Source organism: Lineus longissimus, chromosome 3 (genome assembly GCF_910592395.1).
Source record: "Lineus longissimus chromosome 3, tnLinLong1.2, whole genome shotgun sequence".
NCBI lineage: Eukaryota > Metazoa > Nemertea > Pilidiophora > Heteronemertea > Lineidae > Lineus > Lineus longissimus.
The window spans coordinates 8,311,692-8,337,048 of NC_088310.1; the positions used below are offsets into that span (position 1 = coordinate 8,311,692).

General features: G+C 41.3%; 1 protein-coding gene across 1 annotated transcript in view; it reads left to right on the top strand.

The window, feature by feature from the left end:
• LOC135485655 (signal-induced proliferation-associated 1-like protein 1) overlaps positions 1 to 25,357 on the top strand; it is a 69,859-nt gene that overhangs the window by 19,091 nt on the left and 25,411 nt on the right. Inside the window, exons 5-8 of the mRNA XM_064767977.1 lie at positions 14,060 to 14,234; positions 15,607 to 15,710; positions 17,012 to 17,169; positions 21,419 to 21,525. Coding sequence (XP_064624047.1) covers positions 14,060 to 14,234; positions 15,607 to 15,710; positions 17,012 to 17,169; positions 21,419 to 21,525 — 544 coding nt within the window. The remainder of the gene's footprint in view (positions 1 to 14,059; positions 14,235 to 15,606; positions 15,711 to 17,011; positions 17,170 to 21,418; positions 21,526 to 25,357) is intronic.

Here is a 25,357-nt window from a genome sequence, read left to right on the forward strand (position 1 = left end):
GCAGTTTATCCTTGCCTTTCCATGGCTATAAACTTGTAGAAGATGGCAACAATCTAGGATTGGGGTGTAACAAGGGCGCACAGCCTCAATCTTGAGGTAGGGTCATCCGTCAACCCAGTAATTTGACAACGAAAAATCTCAGCGGCTTCTGTACTGGCTTGATGTAATTCTTGAATATCATCAGTGATTTGCTGATGGTACCTGTTACTATTCCTGCCACGCCTCAGGTATCGCTATCAGTTGACTTCCAACTTAATTAGTGTTGGGCTCATCTATACACCGTTAAAGTGTCCATCAGCCCCTGGATATGGCAGTCTTGCAGTGTCCTTCACCATCCTCGTACTTCCGTGTCTTTAAGTAATGTTGCTAATGATTGGGGTGGAAGCTGTTACATACCGTACATGGAATTGCGAAGAAAAAAGCTGTGAAAACCGTGAAAAACCTTTCGGCTTTCACCACCGCAAGAATAGGCTTCATGAAACCAAAATCAGTTTGGGTAGTTGTGGGGCTCTAGGAAAATTCGTCCCCGGAAAACTCGTCCCCGGAAAATTCGTCCCCTAGGAAAATTCGTCCCCGGAAAATTTGTCCCCGAGGAAAATTCGTCCCCGGATAATTCGTCCCCGAGGATAATTCGTCCCTGGAAAATTCATCCCCGAGGATAATTCGTCCCTGGAAAATTCGCCCCTAGGGAAAATTTCGTCCCCAGAATATTTGTCCCCGGAAAATATGTCCCCTAGGATAATTCGTCCCTGGGAAATTCGTGCCCGAGGATAATTCGTCCCCGGAAAATTAAACAAAAGTTGAAAGTTTCTGACATTACTTTCTAGTAATAACTACTACTTACTACTTTCGACTTTTCACATTCAGTGTTATATCTCTAGTTACTACCCTACTAGCTAGTTACCTACACCCCTCTTTTCATAGTAGGTAGAGGTAGGCAGACGAAATAATTTATTTTTTTACAAATAAGTATTTCTACTGGTCAGAATAAAAGAAAAACTCTAAATTCTTCGATAAAATATTTCGCCTGCCTACCTCTACCTACTATGAAAATAGTGGGGTAGGTAACTACCTAGTAGGGTAGTAAAGAGAGATGTTACACTGAATGAGAAAAATCGAAAGTACATGTAGTAGTTATAACTACAGTCCATTCGACAAGACTTAAGAGTCTTGAAAAGTAAAGTCAGAAACTTTCAACTTTGTAAAATTTTCTGGGGACGAATTATCCTCGGGGACAAATTTTCCGGGGACGAATTATCCTCGGGGACGAATTTTCCGGGGACGAATTATCCGGGGACGAATTTTCCTGTAACCAGTTGTGGCCGTAGAAGAATTGGTTCAGGAAAGTTTACATGTAACAGCAATAACGAAAGAAAAACATGGCAGAAATAAAAAATTTACTGATTTCCATTGGGAATTTGTCTCCTATGTGGCTTTTGCTTTGTAATTGGAATATTTCTGACACAATGAGCACCACCCAATCTCAACCTCTAATACGATTAGCAACTATGGCTTGTCAAGGTCAGATATGAACCCGGATAGCTTGGGCCCCTCCATCAATTAGTTGTCAGGCACGGATAAAAGACGACCACGTTCTTGGGCACTAATGTCATTACCACGGTGCTGAGGAATGACAGTTTCGATTAAATGTTGTTGTCGTCGATGAGCTCGCTGGTTAGGTAGCCGCGAAAGGAAGCTATGGTGACACTGTTGGTCGCAGTTTTATTGCTGAAGGACGGGAAGACGTATTGGCAGATTCGATGAAAGTGCACACCTCTCTGAAAGGCACAACCCACTGACACGGTGACAACTGACAATGCAATTCGGTTGTGAATGAGATGGAATTAGTCGTTTTGACAAAAAAGGAAGACATTTTTCTGCACCTGAGCCAACATCCCGCAGCCAAACAGAATATGCGACTGCCCCCAGATGGCGCTATTTCAAAACTACTGCGTCATTCAAAACGGTCATGGAACTTGGAAGAGACTGGAGCATAAGGCATTGATGAGTCTGCGCAAGTCAGCCCTGTCTTGTGCATCCCTTGTCAACTCATGCAACATCTTGTTCAGTGCCTGCCTTCCACGGTCAGCAGTCCATTTCCAGGATCCCTTCGTTCTACCCTGTGTGACCAAAGTCACCAATTGACTTGCTGAAATCAATAGCTCTGTGGTCCATCTTTCATGTATTCTTCAGCTTTTGTTTTCTCTCAAGTGTTGGCCGCTTTAAGGCTAGCCAGATTGTTTTTTATTGCTCCATACATCATTGGATTTTTCTTCGGTTTTGCTAATCTTCTTATCCGGTTTTCTTTTCTGGGAATGACCTTTCCACCACCACCGACTCTCATCTCAGATATAAGCAGAAGGGTTTCCATCAACTTGCTATGTAGCAGAAACGGATAGCTTGCCCTCTAAGCTTCTGCATGTCATACCATTTGATGACATTGCCTTTTATGACATTAGATGTTCTCTGGCGACCATCAGTTTTCCTCTTGCTAGCGAATCATGCTCAATAACAGTTAACGGGTAAGACCCTTTACCATCAAGTGAAGTGCTACTTGGAATGTATATTTACTCATGTTGGTAAGTGATATTGGAGCAGACGCAGGATTTCCACTCAGTCTCCCCTCATGGTATCGGATTTTCTTTGATTGCATGTATCAAGTATAAGTAAGGACGCTTAAAGGCCTACATTGTTCATAAAAAATTGGAAATTTGAAATTTGTGAATTTCCAATTCATAAATACGTACTGAATATAAATTTCGGCGTTGCTGTTGTTTCGACAGATATACAAATACCTAGTTTCAGCTAATTCGTATGCATGATAACTGCACTATGGCATTGTGTATAACTGCATTCCTATTTTCCTGGACCACCAGTAATTACGAATGGCGTACCCCTTTAAAGTGAACAACTATCGTAAAAGAAAATCTGAATGTGGTAAAATCATGCAATCGTTTCCGTGGTAGTCATAGCAGACGTTAGCTTCCCATTCATTTTTCCCGTCAGTTATTGGCTTTCTCTCTAGTTTCCTCCCACCGCTAACACGCAAAGTGCCATCATCATTGTACATTTCTTATGGATTCCAGATTAGCTAAGAAGAGACGCTTTCCTCCATATTTTTTTTAATCGAATAGACAGTGACTTATAAATTCTCTCCTAAGCAGTAGACATCCAGCTTTCCTTTGTTGAAAAAGAGAAAAACAGCAGTCAAATATGTTTCATTATCTACCCAGTTTGTCGTATGACTTCCTTAATCACCACTCGCATTTCGACTAAAGTCGCACATTATATTCTTTGGCTCGCATCTTTATCATTAGACTATTCAGGTTCTTGCTAGGAGAGATCTAATTATTCTTAAGGCAGATTGCATGATTGCCTGTCAATGATGCATGAGTCATTAGCTATCGAATCTTTTTTCTCGTGTTATTACAGGATTTTTACATAAAGTCTAATAACTTGCCCGACTTTTTGGAGGTCCTTAAACTATCTGAACATCCCTTCAGGCAAGTAGGTAATGGAGATTTACCTTTCACTTGACAATAAAAATGGTAGATCGTCACGTGGTGATTAAGTTTCGTGCTCATGAACTTCATGTATTCATTTTCCTCTTAAATTCATCACTAATATTTGGGGATAGTTTGGAATTTACTCTGAATTTCCTTAAACCGCCTTACATGATCAGCTCTGCCTCAACACACCAGATGGTTTTCGTCTGAGTTGTACGTACTCACTCGAGAAAAATTGTTAGAGCAGTATTGCCATTTTTGCCAATGGAATTTTGAGAAAACAAACTATTCTTGGACTGCTGATCATGCAGAGTACCCTTAGTCTGTGTAATTTGATAATCCACATTCATTCTGGAAAGCTAGGCCTCACTCATTGCACTTCAGCCTGCCATTCATAAAAATCCAGTAGACGACTTTCCCATGGTATTCCATCCCATACATCCTAGCCTCCCAGTCCCACAGCGGTGTGAAGAAATGTCACGTCTCCCTACTTATCTCGTGAGCGTTTACAGACAGGCTAACAATCTCTGACGACCCTTGCTTGATCAATCTTCGCAAGACTTGTGTAATGTAATTTAGGTAGCGTTGTAACCATTAGGGCGAGTTAGGGTGCTCGCGATATCTTGCAAGAGTTGCTTGTGTCATGTTGTTTTCTCTGTAACTAGGTTTGTTGCATGATTTACCATAGTTGGATTTACTCAGAGCTGCATTTGTCAGATTGTAGTGGGAAAAATAGGCACAAACTCATGTCTTTCAGACAACTGTCTGTTAGAGTTGACATTGAAGGCCATGTGTTTCATGTCGCAGGCCACATGTAATCTGATGAATGAATGATACCTTCTACACAGTATTTTCAAAGTTAAGGCTATCTACATAGATGTCCAGGTGTTGCTCTGGAAATGCCTTGACACAAACCTGAAACCTGAATGAATTTTGACAACTTAACTTATCTATAAACTCGGTGTTAAAAGTGCTTTATCCAGAATGAAATAATATGCAAATCCAGAATGAAATGATATGTTTACTTTGACCGGTGTTTACTTTGACCAGGGCAACTGCTCCCTTACGAGACAGCATCTTCCTCCGGCAAAGATTCAGTCAAAGCCTTCACAGTCTTTCATCGCTAATTGCTAAGAAATATTTAACATCGCCTTCTATGTGTCGGAATACAAAACGACTGCTCCTGGCAACACTGCGATAGGATTTCAGAGTCGGCAACTTAATTGGATTACGTTTAAAGAGAAGACAATGACATTATCTTATTTGATTGCACGAAGGAAACATTTGCGTCGTTAGTGCACAGGAATTTATGGGTGAGAATGATAACATACAAATTGCAAGCTGATCAGATCAGTACTAAAGAGAGAAAAAAAGATCTGAAAACATTCTATTTGACAAGACAGATCAAAAGAGTTAGAAATTAAAAAAAATTGTTGTCAAGACAGAATTTGTCTTCTTGTAACCAGAGTTGCCTGAAATGAGCTGTGGTCCAATTTATTTCAATTTTCAAGGCGCATTACAAACATAAACATTGGCAAACTCCCTGCTGTTTCATTGACGTCTGCTTAGACATTACTGGCGTCTTCTCCCTATTGACTGCGAGCACAGCATCAAGTGTCAGCGTGAGATCGAATGTTAAGGACAGTCTCATCCATATTTGATTGAATGCTGATGATGGTGAAGTTGCCAGAATCAGGTTGCTTGCATCAAGTTGAAAATAGTTGGAGTGCTCTTTATTTGGATTGAAAAAAGAAATGTAATTGAAATTGGAGACACTGGACCAGTTGCTCAGTTGGCACCAGCAGTAACATTTATTGTACTAATGCTACTATTTCAAATGAACTTTACTCAGGGAGGTAATGCTCAGTTGAGCTAATGCTGGTGTTTTTCTCTAACACTGATTGAGTTGCCATGTCCTGGTCGTTGCCTGGTTCAGAGGTCACCAGGGTATTGCCCTGTCGCAGTCTTTTGTTTGGCTCTTTTGAGATCTTACCAGAATCGCATCATTCCTGGGGTAGTAAAAGTGAGGAAATCAAATCTAAACGTTAGAGGATTGGGGACGAGATTGATGGTAGCAGTCCGGCGAACAACACAAACTGAATGCGCTGATCTGATCTGAGTTTACATTGAAAAAGATGAAGTAATCCCACTTCTGATAATAAATTGCATCAGTGTTGTCGAATTCCCTGCTTTGCATCTGACGTCTGCCTTAACATTTACTCCTCACTTGGCGATACAGCGTCAAGTGTCAGCATGAGATCGAAAGCAAATGACAGTTTTATCCTGGTTTGATTGGATGGGGATGGATGGTAAAGAAGTGGCCGGCAGTGATTTGCTAGACGTCGCTGTTGGAAATAGCGGGGAGTGTTCTTGTTACCTTCTTGCCGGCGGTTCTAAATGCATGATGGAGCAATCAAGAGGCAGCTCTGGTTTTTTGGCTGTCATTCACATTTGGAAATCTTCAGTTTGCCCAAGGTGGCATTTCAAGAATTGGCATGTTCTCTGTGTACCAAAGGATGCGTTGACAAAAAGGTGTAACGGATTTTCTTTGCATCTCTAACTATAACGTTGCATTGAAAAAGAAGTGCCATGTTCTGTGGCAAAGTTTGCATTGTAAAAGAATAGACTTATACAGCATTCTTCCTCTCTCGACTTAGATAGTCAAAATACAGCACGAACCCTCTGCAAAATCATCGAAGAATAAAGTATCAGTCCACTCATTAGTAAAATGACTAATCCCCAATTGCAAGCGAAGCTCAGGAACAACATTATTCTATCTTGCCTCTGATCCCCGCAGTGTCACAATCAGATTTGGACAATACGAAAATGAGATTGGATTTTTTGCTGACATGACTGTATCATGGCTGAGGCTAGCTGGCTGTTAATCCGAGATGATGTCAATCGGTGGCCATTTAGTGGCCACAGTTGTTAGAAAATAATGCCAGTAAGCATCCTTTTCGCTGTTTAGAGGAGTGCACCAAACAGTCACCTATAAATCAAGCAAAAAAGAAGTGTCAAACCTCATGCCCGCAGAATGAGACAATTGTATTTGGACATGACGCAAATGAGATTGACTTTTTTGTCCCTGTGGTAGCATCATTGCAGAGGCTAATGGAACACAATTTGGTTTCGTTGCTATAGAGGCTACACAGTAATGTCCATTTATTGACAATGCTTAGGAAAAAAACAAGCCAACTCCAAGTTCTAAGCAGAGATTCCCATTGTCGCATAACTGGTACTGAGTGCAATTGGAACAATTAGCTGTTATTGTCAGATAGAATGTGATGCGGTGTCCATTAAGTGGCTTTGCTTATCACGAAATGCTATCTAGTTTATGTAACGAGGGCTATTGGAATTGCGGTCGCTGTGGAACAGTGGGAGAAAGTACGACCGTCGCTTGGATGAAAGCCATTGCAATGTCCAGCAGTGTGTTTAGCAGTAGTAGTTACTGCGATATAGCAGTGTGCAAGAAGTGTTTCTGACTGCAGTGTGGCATAGTGCGAGAAGTGTTGGTATATGCAATCGGAGTGTAAGCAGTGTCAGGGACTGCAGCGTAGCTGAGTGGAACCGTTCCTACTCCAATTTCCTTAACACTCTGTTTATGTCAAACCACGAATCCCATCAACTTCTGCACAATCTCTTTAGACTGCCATCTATTCAGCCTCCTGTCAGACAGTCTCGATTAATCATCACCGTTATCATCATCACAGGGTCTTGTCATTGTCAAACCTCCACAACATTTTAGGTATGCCACCGTTCTCTCTGCACTGGTTGTTCATACAGAGAGCTCTCAAACAAACTTATTCAAGCCCTGACCCTGAACCTCTGACTTCCCCACGTCAACTCCTCAGACATCCATGAGGCGTTCTTGATTGGCATGTCAACCTCATCACACCTTTGAGATGAGACACATTCACTCCAACTCCAATTCCACATACAGACACCTCTGACACAAACTTATTCAAAACTCCATTCATGTCCAGACCGCGAAACCTTTGACCTTCCGCATCATCCCCTCAGACGGCCATCAGACGGTCTTGATTAACGTTGTCTACCCGATCAGCCACCTTTGAGGTACGACACATTCTCTCAAACTCGAGTTTCACATAAATACAGCTCTGACACAAAGTTATTCAAAGTGTAGACCCTAATATCCTTGACCTGTCCGCATCATCTCCTCAGACTGCAAGTAGACATTCTTGATAAGCGTTGTCAACCTCAGCTACACTTGAGGTGTGACATCATTTTCCTACATCCCCAACGCAGCCGATTACCATCTGATGAGTCAAAGAAGCGTTCGTTGGCGGCCATGTTGCTGACCAACATTCCCCGGGGACATCGAATGACGGAAGTAGCTCACCGGTAACAGTTGATATTATTCTGATCAGGATGTAATTAAATCTTTTAATAATCCTCTTTGGTTGGGAAAGAAAAGAGATGTGTATTTATTGAATATTACTTGCGTCATACGTTACAAAACTTCAGAGGGTTGGCAAGTAGACCATCTTTTGTATGCAGCCTTACATCACATGATGTAATCAGCAATAAATCTGAGCCATTCAACTTTTTGAGCGTCACAAAATTTTTGCAATATTTATTTTTGCGCTGTTTCCGTAGGAAATCTTTCACAGAATAGGCTCACGAGAATCTATTCAATGTGAATAAGGAGCTGGAGACCAGACTCCAGCTCATGTCATGCTCACTAATAAGGAAGAGAGAGGAATACTGGTCAAAGTTCACCACCCTAACCACAAAGCTCAGGGGGTCTGTGGAAGGCAGTAGAAGAATCCTCTATCACTTGAGGGACTATAGTTACTTGCCACTTTTGAGATTAGCTAGCTCCTTAAAAAGCAGTAGGAGTATGATAACTGACGTTGTCAATTTCCTATTGGTTGTGTATTGATCTCCTGATTCTATGTACACAAGTGGCCTGATTGGGCGGATAAAGTCAAGGAAATCGTTGGCAGAGGATCCATGGGAACGGCACAGACTGATATCGATTGGTCACCTGTGGAATCAGGTACCTCGGTGGAGGTGGGTGATGCCTCGCAGCATCAGATGGCCTCCTGAGATTTTACATTAATGGTGTAATAACACCCATTTGGTATTAAAAGGCAACACAAACTTCTTTAACTTGGTAGAGAGATGGTCAGGGGAGACTGCGGCAGAGGTGGGTGATGTTGCACATCATCAAATTGTCACTGGTCTTGACAGCAATGGTGACCCGCCATGGCATGCGTCATTGACACCCGAGTCTCCAACCTGCTGACCTGTTGTTTTATCCGTAAACTCTAAACACTTATCCATCTGCTCTGTGACTGTGGTATTACTGGGAGATTAGAAAGGATTCCGACTTAGGTGAAGGATTAGAGCTCAGAGGAAGAGTGAAGCAAGGGACTCACTCATGATTAGCCAAGATGCGAATGACATGGCAGTAACATTTGAAACCGCTTGCAGTAGTTAGTGCTGATCATAAACTGCACTGACAAAGTGTGTTACCCATCCTGGCTAGGAACCCACATGTGGACTTGCCAGGACTACAAAAGTCCTATATGTCGAGAAATGTTACCTTGTGACTGTGACATTTGAAACCCATTGCAGTATGAAGTGCTGATCACGAAATCCATGTTACTGACACAGCTTTACCCATCCTGGCTAGGAACCCATGTGTGCACTGGCCAAACTTCTAAATCTTGTAGTCAAGACATGTTACCGAGTGCATTTGTCTTCTTGAGTCATCTCAACTTCCTTTTGATCCGCCAGGCTTTTGTATTAAGTGCCTTGTTCAATTTGAGATGGATCGTTTATGAATCTGGGAGATCATTTTACAAAGGAGGATGGAGCATTGTGTGGCTTCAGGTTTTAGTTACAATCATAATCACCACATCCTTAAATGAACATAATTGCTTCTCCCTTAAAGGGGTGATGTTGATGAGATTATTGCAGCAGCTTGAAGAGAAAATAGACGACAAGACCACCTTTTCACTGCAAGCTTTAGATATGAGATTCATTCTGTGGCTTCTTCTCAAAGTTTGACTCACTACTAGAAATTTCTGACGTTATTTGGTTGACCACTGGGCTCCACAGCATCATTCCCGGCAATGATGTAATGATGTGCAATGCACCATGCATCGTAGTACATTGCATCAGACATCAGTCATCGGACCAAAATTCCGGTCTACAGGAGCGTGAGTCTTCGCACAACAGTCTGAAATTTTTGGCTACAGTAGTGAAGTGGTTAAGTATTCACTCCTTTCCAAGGTTTGAAACTCCTTCAAGGATAGGCAACAAGTTTGAATTCAGTGACTCCTTTTCAAGGGTAGGCAAGAAGTTAAAATTCGGCAACTCCTTCTCAAGGGTAGGCAAAAAGTTTGCGTGGTGTCGTTTATAAAAACAGGGTTTCATTTACCACTCTCACGTCTTCGCCTTGATTCGTTCCCCAGACAAATCAAGACAAAGGCGTTTATCATTGTCCATGATTAAAACATTGCATGCACCAACGAGTTTGTCTCAAATCGCTAATCAGCTCATTCAGATGAACGGAGATTGGTCGCGTTTGAAACAACCGATCGCTTTAGTTGTTAGCTACGTTACTGATTGCTACAGCGATGGCGCGAGAACATGAAGAAGTTAGCATTCCTCGGAGGGCTATATCGTGATGACAATTAGCCATAGCCACCGCCAGCATCATGTGCTAGCAATTTGTCTTCTCATCTCGGTAGCTTTTAGCACTAAATACTCATTTCGTTCAAATTTACGATTATGTTTCGGAATTCCACGATCGATTGAATGATTTATGTTTTGCATGTGGTTAATCATGTCGTCCAAAACATTCACCGAGACAATTGAGTCGTTAAACTTGCATCCGTTTAACAGGATTTCCGTTCTGTTGGGAATTGGTTGTGGAAGGAAGCTGTCCTTCATGGCAATTCAGAGGGAAGCTGTAAAGTAAAGTGGAATTTGCAATCTGCTGGTTTTCAGATCAGGCTGAAGAAATGATTTGACTATCAATAAGTTAAGAAACTGATAGCTTTAATTGTTTTTGATAGGTTTAATAAGTTTCGAAGGTAACATTCGTCCAAACCAGTAAAGCAGCTGAGATCAACATTAAGACCACTAACGACTTTGCCCTTAAGCCATTCCTCGCCCTCCACTGTGTGACTGTGCCTTGAAGCCATACAAAGCCCTCCACGGTGGTCCAGATAGGTCATTAAAGGATAGCTCCTGGAATAAATCGTTGGCAGCCTTTTTGAACGAAAACAATGGAAATATATTAAATGAGTATTCCTCTTTACCACAAACCTTATGAAAGTGGAAGAAATATTATAGTTCAGGGAGAAAAATTGATATTAATAGTCCCTATTTTACTGACATGGACAGCGCCATTTTGAGTCAAATTTCCCTCGGTGATGACGCGGTGTGTGCAATGGCAGTGATTGGCTGAAATTCCGAAGCACCGATCGTGCATATTGTGGGCTTGTCACCGCTTTTCGCGCGTGCGCAGTGTGTGAATCCATGTCAATATCCGTTTCTTCGCGATCTCTCTCGCATGTCTCAAGATTTCACGCAATTAAATCATTCTAATTTCGTTTTATTTGGACATTCGCGTAATATATGGATTGCTTGAATGCAAAATGCCTCGGTGCATAGTCCAGTTTGGCCATCAACATCGGGTCCAGCTGCATCTTCAATAGCTTGAGCCATAGCGTCATTGCCGTCAATGACTCAATCTCCCCCTCTCTTCATATTCCGGCTCAAACTGGTAGCCCTGTACACCAACATTTCCCCCTACATCCAAATCTTCATAACTCCCGCTGCTCATCGAAGTGTCACTGCTGTCAACGTAGCTTTCATCATCTGAAGCCCCCTTGATAACAATACAATAACACGATCTCAAAATATCAATCGGCTGACTGCTATTGTGACAATACTGACAATGTGAATTGCACACGTGACGTCACGATTCTCCGGTTTTGGAGGAGAGATCGCGAAAAAAGTGAGAAAATGGCGCCCTCCATGAACTCTGTGTTTAGTGGATTTAAAACACCTTTATTGGTACAAACGCAAATTTTTGAGCGATATACAGTCCTATATTGGAATAATAATGATATACGAAATATGCAGGTGCGTTAGTTTTCCCGATTATCGCTATAGCGATTTATTCCAGGAGCTATCCTTTAACACCAGCTAGATGATGATTCCGTTCCATGACGTCTGCCGGTCTGTTGGTGTGTTTGAAATGAGCTTCTATTTCTATTAGAACACTTTGAAGGTTTTGGTATCTCCTCCGACTCTCATCCGTTTGAGTCACCACTATCGGGATGCCCTAGCTATTGGGTGAGTGACTTAGCGATCTCGAAACCTTGGGGGTCAAGTTGCAGTTTTGTGACGTAATCCACAAATTTGTACTTGACAAACCTGAAACCAATGTTCACCTCTTTGATATTCTGTGGTAAACGACCCAATCTACTGGTATTCCGTAACCCATTCATCTTCACTCATTACTCCCGGCATCGGCCTGTGTTTTCAGGAAGCAGGGGGTCATTTCCTCCATGTCCTCCATCAGGTTTCCTGTAATTTGATCAAGTCGACATCATGACCAATGGAGACAGATGAATCGGTAGAAATCACCGATCGTTCTTCTCATCTAGCCGCATTCTTGCAAAAGGTTTTGGCATAAGAAATCTTTTGATCGCCTTAAATTGTCATCTCATAATGGCCATAGCTTGAGGAAAAACCATCCGCATTTCAATGCGTAACAGAGCAATGTGATACAAAAGTAGAAACAACGCTTTTTCACCATCCACTCAACCTGATAACAAGTCATAGCTACTTTCTCTACCATGGAAATGCATTAACGAAATGTAAAAAACGGTGAAGAGAATGGAGAAGTGGTGTGAACACAACCTCTTCAAATCTGTTGTGTAGGTCTTGGTTTTTCAGACAACATGCAAATGATTTCAAACCTTATGAATTGAAATCCCCAAAATGTTGATGAATCTTTGGAATGTGGTATTTCAGTGGGCGCAAAGATATTGATGAATTGTTGAAATATTGCAATCCAATTAAATTTATTTTGCCCCCCTCCCTCTCCCAAAAAGTTAGCTACGCCCCTGGTATAACAATGCTCTGTGTGACATCAATCGATCAGAGCAGAATGAGCTGCAGAATTCTCTCTCTGTGTTTGTCACATCCATTCGATTCCCTCAAGGATGTCTTCATGTCTATAGTAATTACCGTCTATCTATCAGGTTCAAACCAGTATCGATTTTCACAAATCCAACTGGTACTGTGCAATGAAACTGTGCTAAATTGTTTGTAGAACAGTTGAAAGGGCTCAAAGGGCGGCCGATTGTCAATCGCTTTATCAATCCTGCCAATGATCTTTTCCCTTTGGGAGAAACTCGATTGATTGAAAGTCCAAAACAAATGAGGAAATGTCACAGAACATAACAGCCTGCCAAGTCACGTATCCGCAAGGCTAGCAACTGCCGTCGAGGGGGCCAAACCAGACGCTTCTCATCCACCTCATGAATATCTTGATCGCAATGTATGATGTTTTGGAAACCTATTCGAAACCCATCCATCTCATGAATTCATTGTGACTGAGGCTTGATTTGTCCCGGTAGATTTATGGTACCGCTGCAGGCTGGTAATTTGATTTTAAACTTTTATTACACTTTCCATGATTGTTAGATCTTTTTAAGACTCCACCACCATGTCTAAGGGCATATAGATATAAATTTCCCAGGTTCTTAGGAGCTGGCACAAAAGGTGGCTCTAGATCATATCAGTGCATTAAACATTAACCTGGTATTTTAACTTTGTTATAGGTGACATTGACTTTGATGTTTGCAATAATATTGTGCTTCCTCGATGATGTCTGCTGACAAATCAGTCAGTTTTCAACTATGCCAGTAGCTCACAGTCCTTATAGCTCTTTCTTATCTCTTTTGACAATTTGGATTGAAGCCATCTCAGTGTGGTCTCGCGGGTGGATGAGGGAGGGGGCAGAGACTTAAGATTGACTGACATATCGTCTCAAATTTCCCCCCAGTCTTCCATAAGTGATATCAATTTGCCCTCAGTAACACCTTAAGTCTTTCCAATATCTGGCCATCCCTTTGGACATCGGTTGGCCACCGCAATATATTGGTGCGTTGCCTCCTCGGAGCAGAGACTTATTGCTATTTCATTCGGAACGAGACCTAGAAATTGAATCAAAGGTTGGCGGGAGACATGTGTCTCTTTCGTGTCCGTCGGGGCTGAACCGGTTGGCATTCACTCTGTATTCCATTACGATCGCTTCCGCTGGGCAATTTAAGGCAATCGCCCTTGGTAATGAAATTGTCGTAGTCAGACACGGCAAGGTGATGCTATTTGTGTCCAGCATATGATACTCCTGGGATTAAGATCTTGAGAGGGTTTCCGTGGTTTAGCGATGATGAGACCTCGGAATCCTCATACAGCCACCCAACAACTTAGTAGTTGGTACGAAAAGCATAATCATTTCAATTTCAACTTATCTCAAACAAACGCGTTGTATCTTGCAGATTTCCAAGACGTACAAAGTGGGCATCATGTACTGCAAGGCAGGCCAATGCACAGAGGAGGAGATGTACAACAACGAACAGTGCGGTCCCGCCTTCGATGAATTCCTCCGATGCATCGCCGAGGAAGTGCGGCTGAAACACTTTGACGGTTATCGAGCAGGTTTAGATAATAAAAGTAAGTAGTGCTCGATGGAGTTGATGGGTTGGTGACCTGGACCTATTTCCTGGTGGCCATGGGTCTGTATCCTATAACTCATATCGCGGTAGTCCACAAGAATCAGTGGTCCCTCTGACGACATCAAACCCGGCCCGTGATTACAATTTTGAACGTAGAGGAGCAGTCTTTTGATCATTCATGGCAGTGATAGTTGTCCCTTGTGTCAGTGACAAATATCACTTGTCTGTAAGGCATTTTATTGAACATTTTCTCTCACAACACAGCATCAGATGTGCACTATCCCCAAATCCCTTAATGCATTTTCGTATAGCTCTAATGCATTCTTATTATGAAATATTGATTGCGAATAACAACTTTGCCAAATCGAGGAAAATGGGACACGTTCGTAATAAGATGTGGATTAAGTAATCATTCAAAAATTGATCTCAATTCAAATCCTCTAACCCTTTAGATTGGAGGATGTCAACTTTTAACCCTTTACCAAATTACACCATAAGCACTGCTGTACATAGTATCGCATTATACAAAATGCCACAAGTCAACAATGATGGGGAAAATCGAAAAATTAATTTGACACTAAAATCTGTTGCAGGGGAAGAATTTATGATAAAAGAAATCCCTTACGCCAGCCGAGTATTCTGCTCGGCTCCGGTTCTTTAGCCCATACACAACAATTCAATTTCCTGTTGTCCAGTTGTATCACTTTAAATACTCAGTCATGGCGGTTGATAGAAAAGACGAGTGATGTGGCGGCTCTCCCAATCTATCTGTTGCCTCTGGCCATAAATCTTTCATAAATGGATGACAAGGCAAAGTCTTATCGGCGGCTAGATAAATCATCATTGGGGGTAGAATTTCATCAGATGATTCCAGTGACTCTCCTAAAGTGCTTCTAGCGGTTACACTGGTCACATCGAAATGACATATCACACACCAAGAAATGACCGACTATGGTGCAATAGACAAGTGTTTGGCGTAAAAGGAAAGAGGGATGTGTCCCAAATAACGTGATTAAGAGGCTTGCATCTAAAGATCGCTTACAAGTCCATGATGTTATAATACCATTCCTGATGATAGATAGGGCTTTACAATTGGTCGTGACAGCCCTACACCATTCGTTAAAAATTGGAAATTTGTAATGGAGTTTGAAAATTTCCAATGGCTTAAGTACATACTAAATACATTTCAGCATGGCCGTGTGCAGACAGATAGACAAATACTATAAATACAAATAAGTTTCAGCGAATTCATATGCGTCATAACAGCTCTACGCCATTGTGTATAACTGCATTTCTATTTTCCTGGACTACCAGTAAATTCGAACAGCGTACGCCTTGAAGATCGCTATATTCTCTGCTTCTTGTTTCAGCTGACTCGACTGGTACCCATTCGATGTACGCCGAGTTCAAAGATTACGAGATTATGTTCCACGTGTCAACGATGTTGCCATACACTCCGAATAACAAACAGCAGGTATGTCATAGGCAGTGGCCATTTCCTCAGAGTACTTCCTCACTCCGGTAGTACCTCTCTATTTCAGGCACCCTGAGGTCTGTCTAATGCTGTGCTTACATTTGTACTACAGAGGTGTCATGATGCAGAGGTCAATTTGAATAGAAATGGCCAGCTTGGGATTAAAGTCAGTTTTCTTTAATCGAGAGCTGTCCTGTTATCAGAGGAGTCTTCTACAGGAGGTTCCTGTGTACTTGATCTATGTCTATGAGTTAATCAGAATACTCTTTCTTAATTTCACTGATTTTTGTCCAGAATTGGCCATTTGTGCTCTGCTTGACCTTTATAAGGAACACCTCTATATATCAATGACAGCATATATGTGAGTTCCAAGGGGGTCCTTGATAGAGAGCTTATACTTTATAACCTCATTAGCAGGATATCTGGCCGAACTTCATGAAAATAGCGAGGGAAAACGGCAATTACTCTTCCAACTTCCCATCATAATCTGTCAATTATTGACTATAAACAATAAAGTTCCCTTAATATTCTTCTACATGTGACGTTTGACTGTAATCCTTTAACAGCCAATCATTACTGATAGGATTATACCCCGCCGAGGGACACTAAATCATTGACGGCTCCTCCGTCTGGCTCTAAACCTCGTCAAGCGAGATGGCTCCCTGATGGACAGTCCTGTCTGTGGTGATAAAACCAAGGGAATCCCCAAGTGCTGCCACTTAATAAGATAGACGCATTTAAGAGATATTTTATGGTTTAGCCCACCATGTCCATGATCACAACAGGCTTGTGTTGTCCTGCACTCAGGGTGTGGATCTCAATTTCCATGATAAGCGCACTGAGCTATAGTGCTTTGAATCGTCCCACTGAAATGATGTCACACAATGTCTGCTAACTGCACTGATACGCCGTGCCGCAGATTTTTGGGTTTAAAGTCTGATATAAACAACAAAAAGGAGATCATCCCACTTCACACTTCAACCACTATCAAACTGAAACCTTTCAGTAGAACTCAGATGAGTTGCTCATCCAGCGCTACAACCTCTGTATTTTTAGCCGATTCTAATTCAAAACACCGCAGTGGAGTATGGCACTTAAGGTAAAGAGGCCTACTTAGAGTCTCACGCCAACAGTGACAATTGAACCAGGGACATCATCAGAGACCCGAGCAACTACACTCCCTCCCTACTAGCAGTGTCACTTGGCAGCATAGTTCAAAATTAAGTCGCCTCAATCTCTGCCAGGCGTGATCCTCATCACGAGATGGCAAGTTACTCACAACTTTCTCGTTTCTTTTGCAGCTGTTGAGGAAATGCCATATTGGCAACGACATCGTTACGATCGTTTTCCAAGAACCGGGTGCCTTGCCGTTCACGCCAAAAACAGTCCGTTCACACTTCCAACATGTCTTCATTATCATTCAAGCTCACAATCCAAACACTGACAATGTCCGTTACAGGTAGGTTATCATATTGCCGTGTGTTATTTATTCAATAGCTCCAGGACATGATATTGGACGAGGAATCGACAACAGTTGTAATGACAGTGTAAGTTTATTTGCATATTCGTTCAAAAGTGCTGCAGGGTGTCTTTGAAGTTAATACAGTTATCAGATTTGTCCAAAATTGGTCATGAATTTGACCTCTGTAATTGGGACACGTCTGAATTTAGGACAGCACTTGTAAGTCCCAACAGTGTCCCTAATAGAGTGGTTCTACTGTGTTAGGACATGATATTGGACGAGGAATCGACAACAGTTGTAATGATAGTGTAAGTTTATTTGCATATTCGTTCAAAAGTGCTGCAGGGTGTCTTTGAAGTTACAGTTATCAGATTTGTCCAAAATTGGTCATGAATTTGACCTCTGTAATTGGGACGCGTCTGAATTTAGGACAGCACTTGTAAGTCCCAACAGTGTCCCTAATAGAGTGGTTCTACTGTGTTATACTTGTGTATACAGTGCTCCCAATCACTGTGATTGTCTGTAGCTCTTGAGTTGCGTTAGAAGAGTCTGCTTTCGGGTGTAAGTGCCATTCGGCTTGTATTCTATTTGACAATACGATCTCGAGACATCACTTGTCTAGATTGTCCTCTCCAGGTTCAAGGGGTAATCCTCTTGGCGTTGTTTACTCTCCTCTCGACGTCTTTGGTTCATTACTCGGTGTTGTTTTGTTCTTCGGAGGGTTTCGTTCAACACAAGGCAATCAGTACAATAGAACCTCTCTATTGAGGACACTCTTGGGACTGAGAAATGTTGTCCTTGAAAGTACAATAGAACCTCACTATTAAGGACACTCTTGGGAAGGAGAAATGTTGTCCTTGAAAGTACAATAGGACCTCTCTATTATGGACACCCTTGGGAAGGAGAAATGTTGTCCTTGAAAGTACAATAGAACCTCTCTATTATGGACACTCTTGGGAAGGAGAAATGTTGTCCTTGAAAGTACAATAGAACCTCTCTATTAAGGACACCCTTGGGAAGGAGAAATGTTGTCCTTGAAAGTACAATAGAACCTCTCTATTATGGACACTCTTGGGACTGAGAAATGTTGTCCTTGAAAGTACAATAGAACCTCTCTATTAAGGACACCATTTGGACTGACAAATGCTGTCCTTAATAGAGAGAGTTGTCCTAATTACAGAGGTAAAATTGTATGGAAACAACATATTTGGGACCAAAATCACCATCCCTAATAGAGAAGATGTCCTGTTGACAGAGGTGTCCGCTATTAAGAGAGGTTCCACTGTAAAAAATGAAAAACATTTCTGGAAAATGCAGCGTAAACTAGCAGTGACGACTTGGCTCACACAGAAAAGTGGAATTTACCATTTTCTCCCTTATCAATTTCAGTGCCAGGAAAACAGTTTATATCCATCATTGCCAACAGTGCAGCAATTCTCAGAGCCCCCAGGGGTTAAACTATCCATGTTTAGGGCAGAATGCCAAGTTCTCTCAATTTAGGTTCTAAGTTTGAAGTTTTCCTCTCTCAAAGTAAAATTTAAAATTTGGGTTTATTGAGTGTTATTAGCTGTGGTCGAACTGTCATCCCACTTTACACATTAACCCGGTCTATCCAAAATCCTTTCAGTAGAACTGAGATGAGCTGCTCATTCATTTTTGACCGGTACCTATCTATAGACCTGGGTGGAGTAAGGCAGGATATCTTGTCTGTAAGCTGAGAGGCGAGCCACTGATTGTCCACTGAAATTCCTCAATCTTGTATGTTTCTTCCATCAAATCACTTCCTGGGTGTCCTTCTCCAAAATTCACTGTTCTTTTACATTTCCTAGTGCTATTCTTCAATGGTTTTGTGTTATCAGAAACATGATGTAATTCAATTCAGTTTCATGATGTGTCACAGAGTGAGTGTGACGACCTTCGTGAAATGATGTTGTTGTCAGCAGCATCAGATATTGGTGGAATAGCATCAGGTTGCAACATAGCATGTACCATGTCATCTAATAGCTAGCGGCTGCTATGTTACATTAGTCATCTTGACTTGTATTGGAAGTCTTGACGTTTTTTAAATTGAATTTCAGTGAAAGCATTTGGCATTGTGGGGAAGATTGGCCTTCTTGGCCTTGCTCAGCAACCAGTTTCAGGGAATGAAAACTCTGATAAAAACCTGTCTAAGTGGGCAGAGTCCAGCACTTGAGGCTTGGCTATAAATTCAGAACTTACTCGTCATTAACCTTTGTGGTAATTTTGCTGAATACAGGAGAACGGGTTTTGGTATCAGTCAATGTTTTTTGGGGGACTAGGCAAAACACAGGGTCTCACCAGGATAACCACAATTTCTTCCCCAAAAAGGGGCTAGGCCTATGATTCCACCCACATTCACTCACCCACTTGTTTTAACTACTAAAGCCCTTCTCATAACTGTCACGGAACACACAAGTCAATTTCATATTGGTCTATTAAATTTGTCAAATTTGTTCAATTTGAAACATATTGATATCCATTGGTCTTTGAAATGAAAGTTCTGCGGTTCTCCGTGGTCCGCTGAGGATAAGAGATTATCACTGTTGGTGTTACATGTGACATTACACCGATTCTACAGGGAAATCGTAGTTTATCGTTTCGAACGAACGCTTCCTGATTACTGTACGGCGAGTGATGAATGGGGCGATTTGATTGGGTATCATGACTTGTTTGGTCTCGAGGGTGCCGTACGTCAATCGACAACACAAAGGAACCCAATATCAAGGGGGCTGCATCGTGATTGAATTGAATAGAACTATCACGGACATGCCAACAATATGAATACGATCACGCCCTGTCGGATCGCTCTTGATTAAATCCCGCATTGTATTAGGTCAAAGGGGGAAATCTTGCCAATTTCACCACAAAAGATGTCAGGTTCCAGGAGATATACAGAATTCTTAAGCTACTGTAATGCATTTGGTCTTCATAACCTTTATACCAAAGTTGAAATGTACTCTAGCCACTCTTGACTGTGGGATTGGGTGATATGAATAAAGACTAGCAAATGCTTTTATCTAAAACTTCATGTACATATACACTAGGCCTTTCTGTACAAAATTGAAGTAAAAGCATTTGCTCGTCTTTATTCATATCACCCATTGTCATGGTAAAATATTGTTTCACTAATCTTCACATAGGTGTATTGCTCTGCATATTCTCCATTGCCTTTTTTGGTCCTGCCTCTTCAACTCTGTATGCTCTTATACCTTTCCGGATTTCATGAAAGAAATGAAAATGAATTCCAACTATTTGTGCAGCAACATCTGAAAATTCACTTTCCATCAGACAGCAATGGGTGCATGAACTCTATTTAAAAAGATGATGTTCGGTTCTGGGTCTCCAGGTTACACAGAAGCCACCTACTGCTGTTCAGGATATTGAGAACCAGCAACGGCTGTGGCCAGAGCCGAAATGGTTAACCTTTCATCTTTTTCAAACCCAAATTGAAGTCATCAGCATGAAATCAGTGCTCCTGTGAAGAACTACATCAGAGTTGTTACTTTTGCCTCTCTGGGAGAAAAACTGGTAAAGATAAGATGAGCTTCGCAGCGTGTATCCCAATCTTAGCTTGTTACGTTGCTATTTTTGTCTGAATCACCTCAGATGAACTCAAATGCAACATGAAGGCTGACAAAATCGGGTTAGATTTCTTTCGTTTGGTGGCATTTGGTATGGTTTTGAGACATGCCCCTGCAGTGGCGGTGATGGAATTGGACCAGACGAGTGATGATTTGAATAAGAGAAGAAAATAGTTACGGCTTCTGCAAATTTACTCTTTAGTTCAACGGCATCCAATTGCAATTATGCAGTTCATGATCAAATGTTGTTTTTTTTCAGTCTCTTCATATTGCTATCTCTCAATTTATTATATCTCTGTGTCAGTATTTTCAAAATGGAAGTATTGTAGTGTTATGTTTTGTATTGATGTTAAAGTGGTACTCCTCACTTCTCCAAGTCTTCTGACATTACATCATCGATGTAGTGTGACCAGCTTGTCCATTTCAGACATACAGAAAGTCCTCAATGTTGTTTATTTCAGTATCACTGCATGATGCTCTGGGCTTACACTTTGGAACTGATTACATGTATATCTAACTGCCTGAGGGAGTAGAAATGCGATTTAAAGCACGAACAGCATGGCCCCAACCCAATAATCCCCATTTCTTCTTTTGACCAACTGTTCCCCCGATCCTCCCTGATGTGACCTTCTTGTCTGTTTCAGTGTTGCCGTGTCCCGCTCTAAAGATGTGCCTCCATTTGGTCCCGCTATTCCCGATGGTGCTATGCTTCCTAAGTCACTTGAGTTTGCGGATTTCCTGCTTGCCAAAGGTAAGACCGCTTTTATGATTGTAATCCGATAATCCACAACTCCTTTGTAGCCCGAGTACAGTGGAACCCCTTTTAGCTGACACCTCTCTAAGAAGGACGCTCTCTCTTTTAATCAAGGATAATAGGTTTTGTCCCAAATTTGTTGTTTCCATCCAAATTGACCTCTGTTATCAGGATACAGTACTTGTCAATCCCGAGTGTGTCCTTAATAGAGAGGTTCTACTGTACCTCACCTTTAACGATCAAAGCCCATCAATGCAAACTTTAATAAAAGGTTTGGAACTTTCAAATGTAATACCAACAATAAAATTTTGGCAGCAAACGCAAAATTCAGTCTATTCGACAATAAACAAGTCGATGAACTTTTGCATTGCAAAGTGTCATGGTCTAAAGTACCCCTCTGCTCCTCAATTTCTCCAACACCTTGTATGCTGAAAACTGGCATGTGAACAATTTAAGTGCTGCCGTAGGCAAGACTTTGTCAGCGGATCTTTTGAAAAATTTAATATCCGTTTTTCCCTACTCCAAGTGTTTACAGCGAAACCGCCACTCTAAGTGTCTCATTGAGCTGCTAATCCTTATTCATGACCTGATATAAAATAGATCAACTCTGAAATTGCCATCAGGGGAGATATATACGGTTTAGAAACTGTTCGCATAAGGTCATAAATAATGAAGTTTGTGACAGGCCATGCCGTATTGGAACGTCGCAGGGTCGATTGATTTCGATTAAAATGAGCATATTGCCACTTGGTGGATGAGTGTCCTTGGATGTGTGCATGGCATGTAGTGTGAAAGCATTGTCGAAACTGATGCATCGCCATCTGCATGAGGACATGATTTGCTGAGTCGGCATTTTCTTTGGGCAGATTTGTCTTATGAGGGAAACGAATTTCTTAAGTTGCTTTAAGCTGAATTCATTCTCCGTCGCGGGACCATTGGTGTCTGCGTTGAACAATGTTATTCTGCACAACCACGGTATCAGGCACTGAATGGGAAATCAACAATATCAGAACGAGGCTGTAACGTAAATCTATGATACAAAATGGAACATTGTCACCCAGGTGTTTTTGGAATGTTAGTTATTGCACTCCATCCAGTGTACTCGGTCGAAGTTTATATTCTCTCACGTGCTGCCATCTGTCCATTACCCTTGTCATTAACCTGTTTCCTCACCAGAACTGATACTGACTATCCGATACCGATATTTAAATGTAATCTCGTTATCAAATATTTTCATCAAATTGCACAATAAACAGGATATTGGGAAGAGTTGTTGGTTTTTACAAATATTTTAGTCCTTGATTACCAACCAAAAACAGCTAATGCAATGTAGCTTAAACCAATATAGAATATTGGATTTATTAAATCCGATAAAATTTTGCAATTGCGTAATAAAAAAATCCAATTAGCAATGACACCATTTCGATTTTATTTCCATCTATTATTTTGTGGTTTACTCTAATAACACACTTCAATTTTTTTACGTGATTTCTTAATTAACAATGTGTGCCTATGCCTCGTTATTCAACTCAATTAGTCAGAAGGCGATTACGGGAGATGCTTTAATTAATATATTCCTATTTCCATCAGTGATTGCTATTCTGTCGTGTGAAATGACGCTGATTAGCAGCGTGTTAGAAAATTGACTTAATCATCGTTAAAGATGAAACAGCTTTGTTAAAAGGGAATGCTCTTGGGGAATGATGGCCAATTATCGCCTTTATTCTTTATAGTCTAAATTGGAGTGAAACGTTTGCATGGGAGGCGAGTCTCTTCAGGAATGAATCCTTGTGCTGTGACATCAGCTTCTTTTCCTTCTGAGCCTAATTTGAGAGAAAAAAATGCTAGGGAAGGGAGTCTCTTCAGGAATGAATCCTTGTGCTGTGACATCAGCTTCTTTTCCTTCTGAGCCTAGTTTGAGAGAAAAAAATGCTAGGGAAGGGAGTCTCTTCAGGAATGAATCCTTGTGCTGTGACATCAGCTTCTTTTCCTTCTGAGCCTAATTTGAGAGAAAAAAATGCTAGGGAAGGGAGTCTCTTCAGGAATGAATCCTTGTGCTGTGACGTCAGCTTCTTTTCCTTCTGAGCCTAATTTGAGAGAAAAAAATGCTAGGGAAGGGAGTCTCTTCAGGAATGAATCCTTGTGCTGTGACATCAGCTTCTTTTCCTTCTGAGCCTAGTTTGAGAGAAAAAAATGCTAGGGAAGGGAGTCTCTTCAGGAATGAATCCTTGTGCTGTGACATCATCTTCTTTTCCTTCTGAGCCTAATTTGAGAGCAAAAAATGCTCGGGAAGGGAGTCTCTTCAGGAATGAATCCTTGTGCTGTGACATCAGCTTCTTTTCCTTCTGAGCCTAATTTGAGAGCAAAAAATGTTCGGGAAGGGAGTCTCTTCAGGAATGAATCCTTGTGCTGTGACATCAGCTTCTTTTCCTTCTGAGTCTAATTTGAGAGAAAAAAATGCTCGGGAAGGGAGTCTCTTCAGGAATGAATCCTTGTGCTGTGACATCAGCTTCTTTTCCTTCTGAGTCTAATTTGAGAGAAAAAAATGCTCGGGAAGGGAGTCTCTTTAGGAATGAATCCTTGTGCTGTGACATCAGCTTCTTTTCCTTCTGAGTCTAATTTGAGAGAAAAAAATGCTAGGGAAGGGAGTCTCTTCAGGAATGAATCCTTGTGCTGTGACGTCATCTTCTTTTCCTGCATGTTTGACACTGATGAACAGGAATAAAAAGTGTAAAAATGGAGCTTATGTATTGTATTCACCTGTTCTATATTCTATATTTTTGCCCCCCCCCATCCAAGGTTCTTTTAGAGGAAAACAGAATGCAGAAAAGTCCCCCCCCTCGTTCCTCAGATGGGCCGGTGACTATTGACCTGAGTATACCACGAAAGAAGTGGGCAAAATGTGTTACCAACCCCTGTCAAGATTTCTTGTAAAAATATATTTACCGCTGAGTTCAAACGGCCAAAATGAGAGATGCATCGAGGAGATATTTATAATCCCTTGAAAAGTGTTACACAGCCAAGCTTTTCAATTTAAAAACCAAAGGATATTAAACATCATCGCTAGCACGTGTCACAGTACGATAAATAAATAACGACGCAGCGTGATATTTGACCTTGAGTATCTATTTGTTATTCAGATGGCAATAACAAACTTTTTCCTTCTAAAATTCTCCAATATAGTGTGATGATAATTCCCAATAAAACTGTCTGTGTTTGTACGAACACTTCCATGTATGCTATCCGTTATTATCGCACTTCAAAGGTAATCGATTCTGGTGCTATAACGAGAGGAGGACGTAATGAGTTTTTTGATTGAAATTCTTTTAGTACTTTAACTGGTCTGACGATAATATGCTAGCAAGATATTAACCCTTTCAAATGAATAATGAGAGTTTGAGAAAATTGCTTGTTGGAAGTATGCATGCCGTGCAGGTGACATCAATACTATGCCGTGCAGATGACATCATCACTGTCACGTCAGCCACTGCCTTACTGGATGGGAAAGATGTGGTCTTGGAATGGCAAAATAATGACGTTATGTCACTTCAACAGGTCTGCACTCGGTACCAAATGTGGTGGTATTATAGATTCTGAATGTAAATATCTACAGAGTACTTTTGCGCATAGGCCCTTAATCATCGTCAACAGTCATCGTCAACAATCACCACCTGGCCATGTTGTACTGAATAATTTGGTCAATTGCATTTGCTACAAAAGATGAGATCGTTCACGACCGGAGTGTATGGTGTATCGATTCAGAACAGCATATATAAACCAAAATCATAAAACGTGGTATTTCATTGCGTGAGCCTCTCAGACAGGTGAT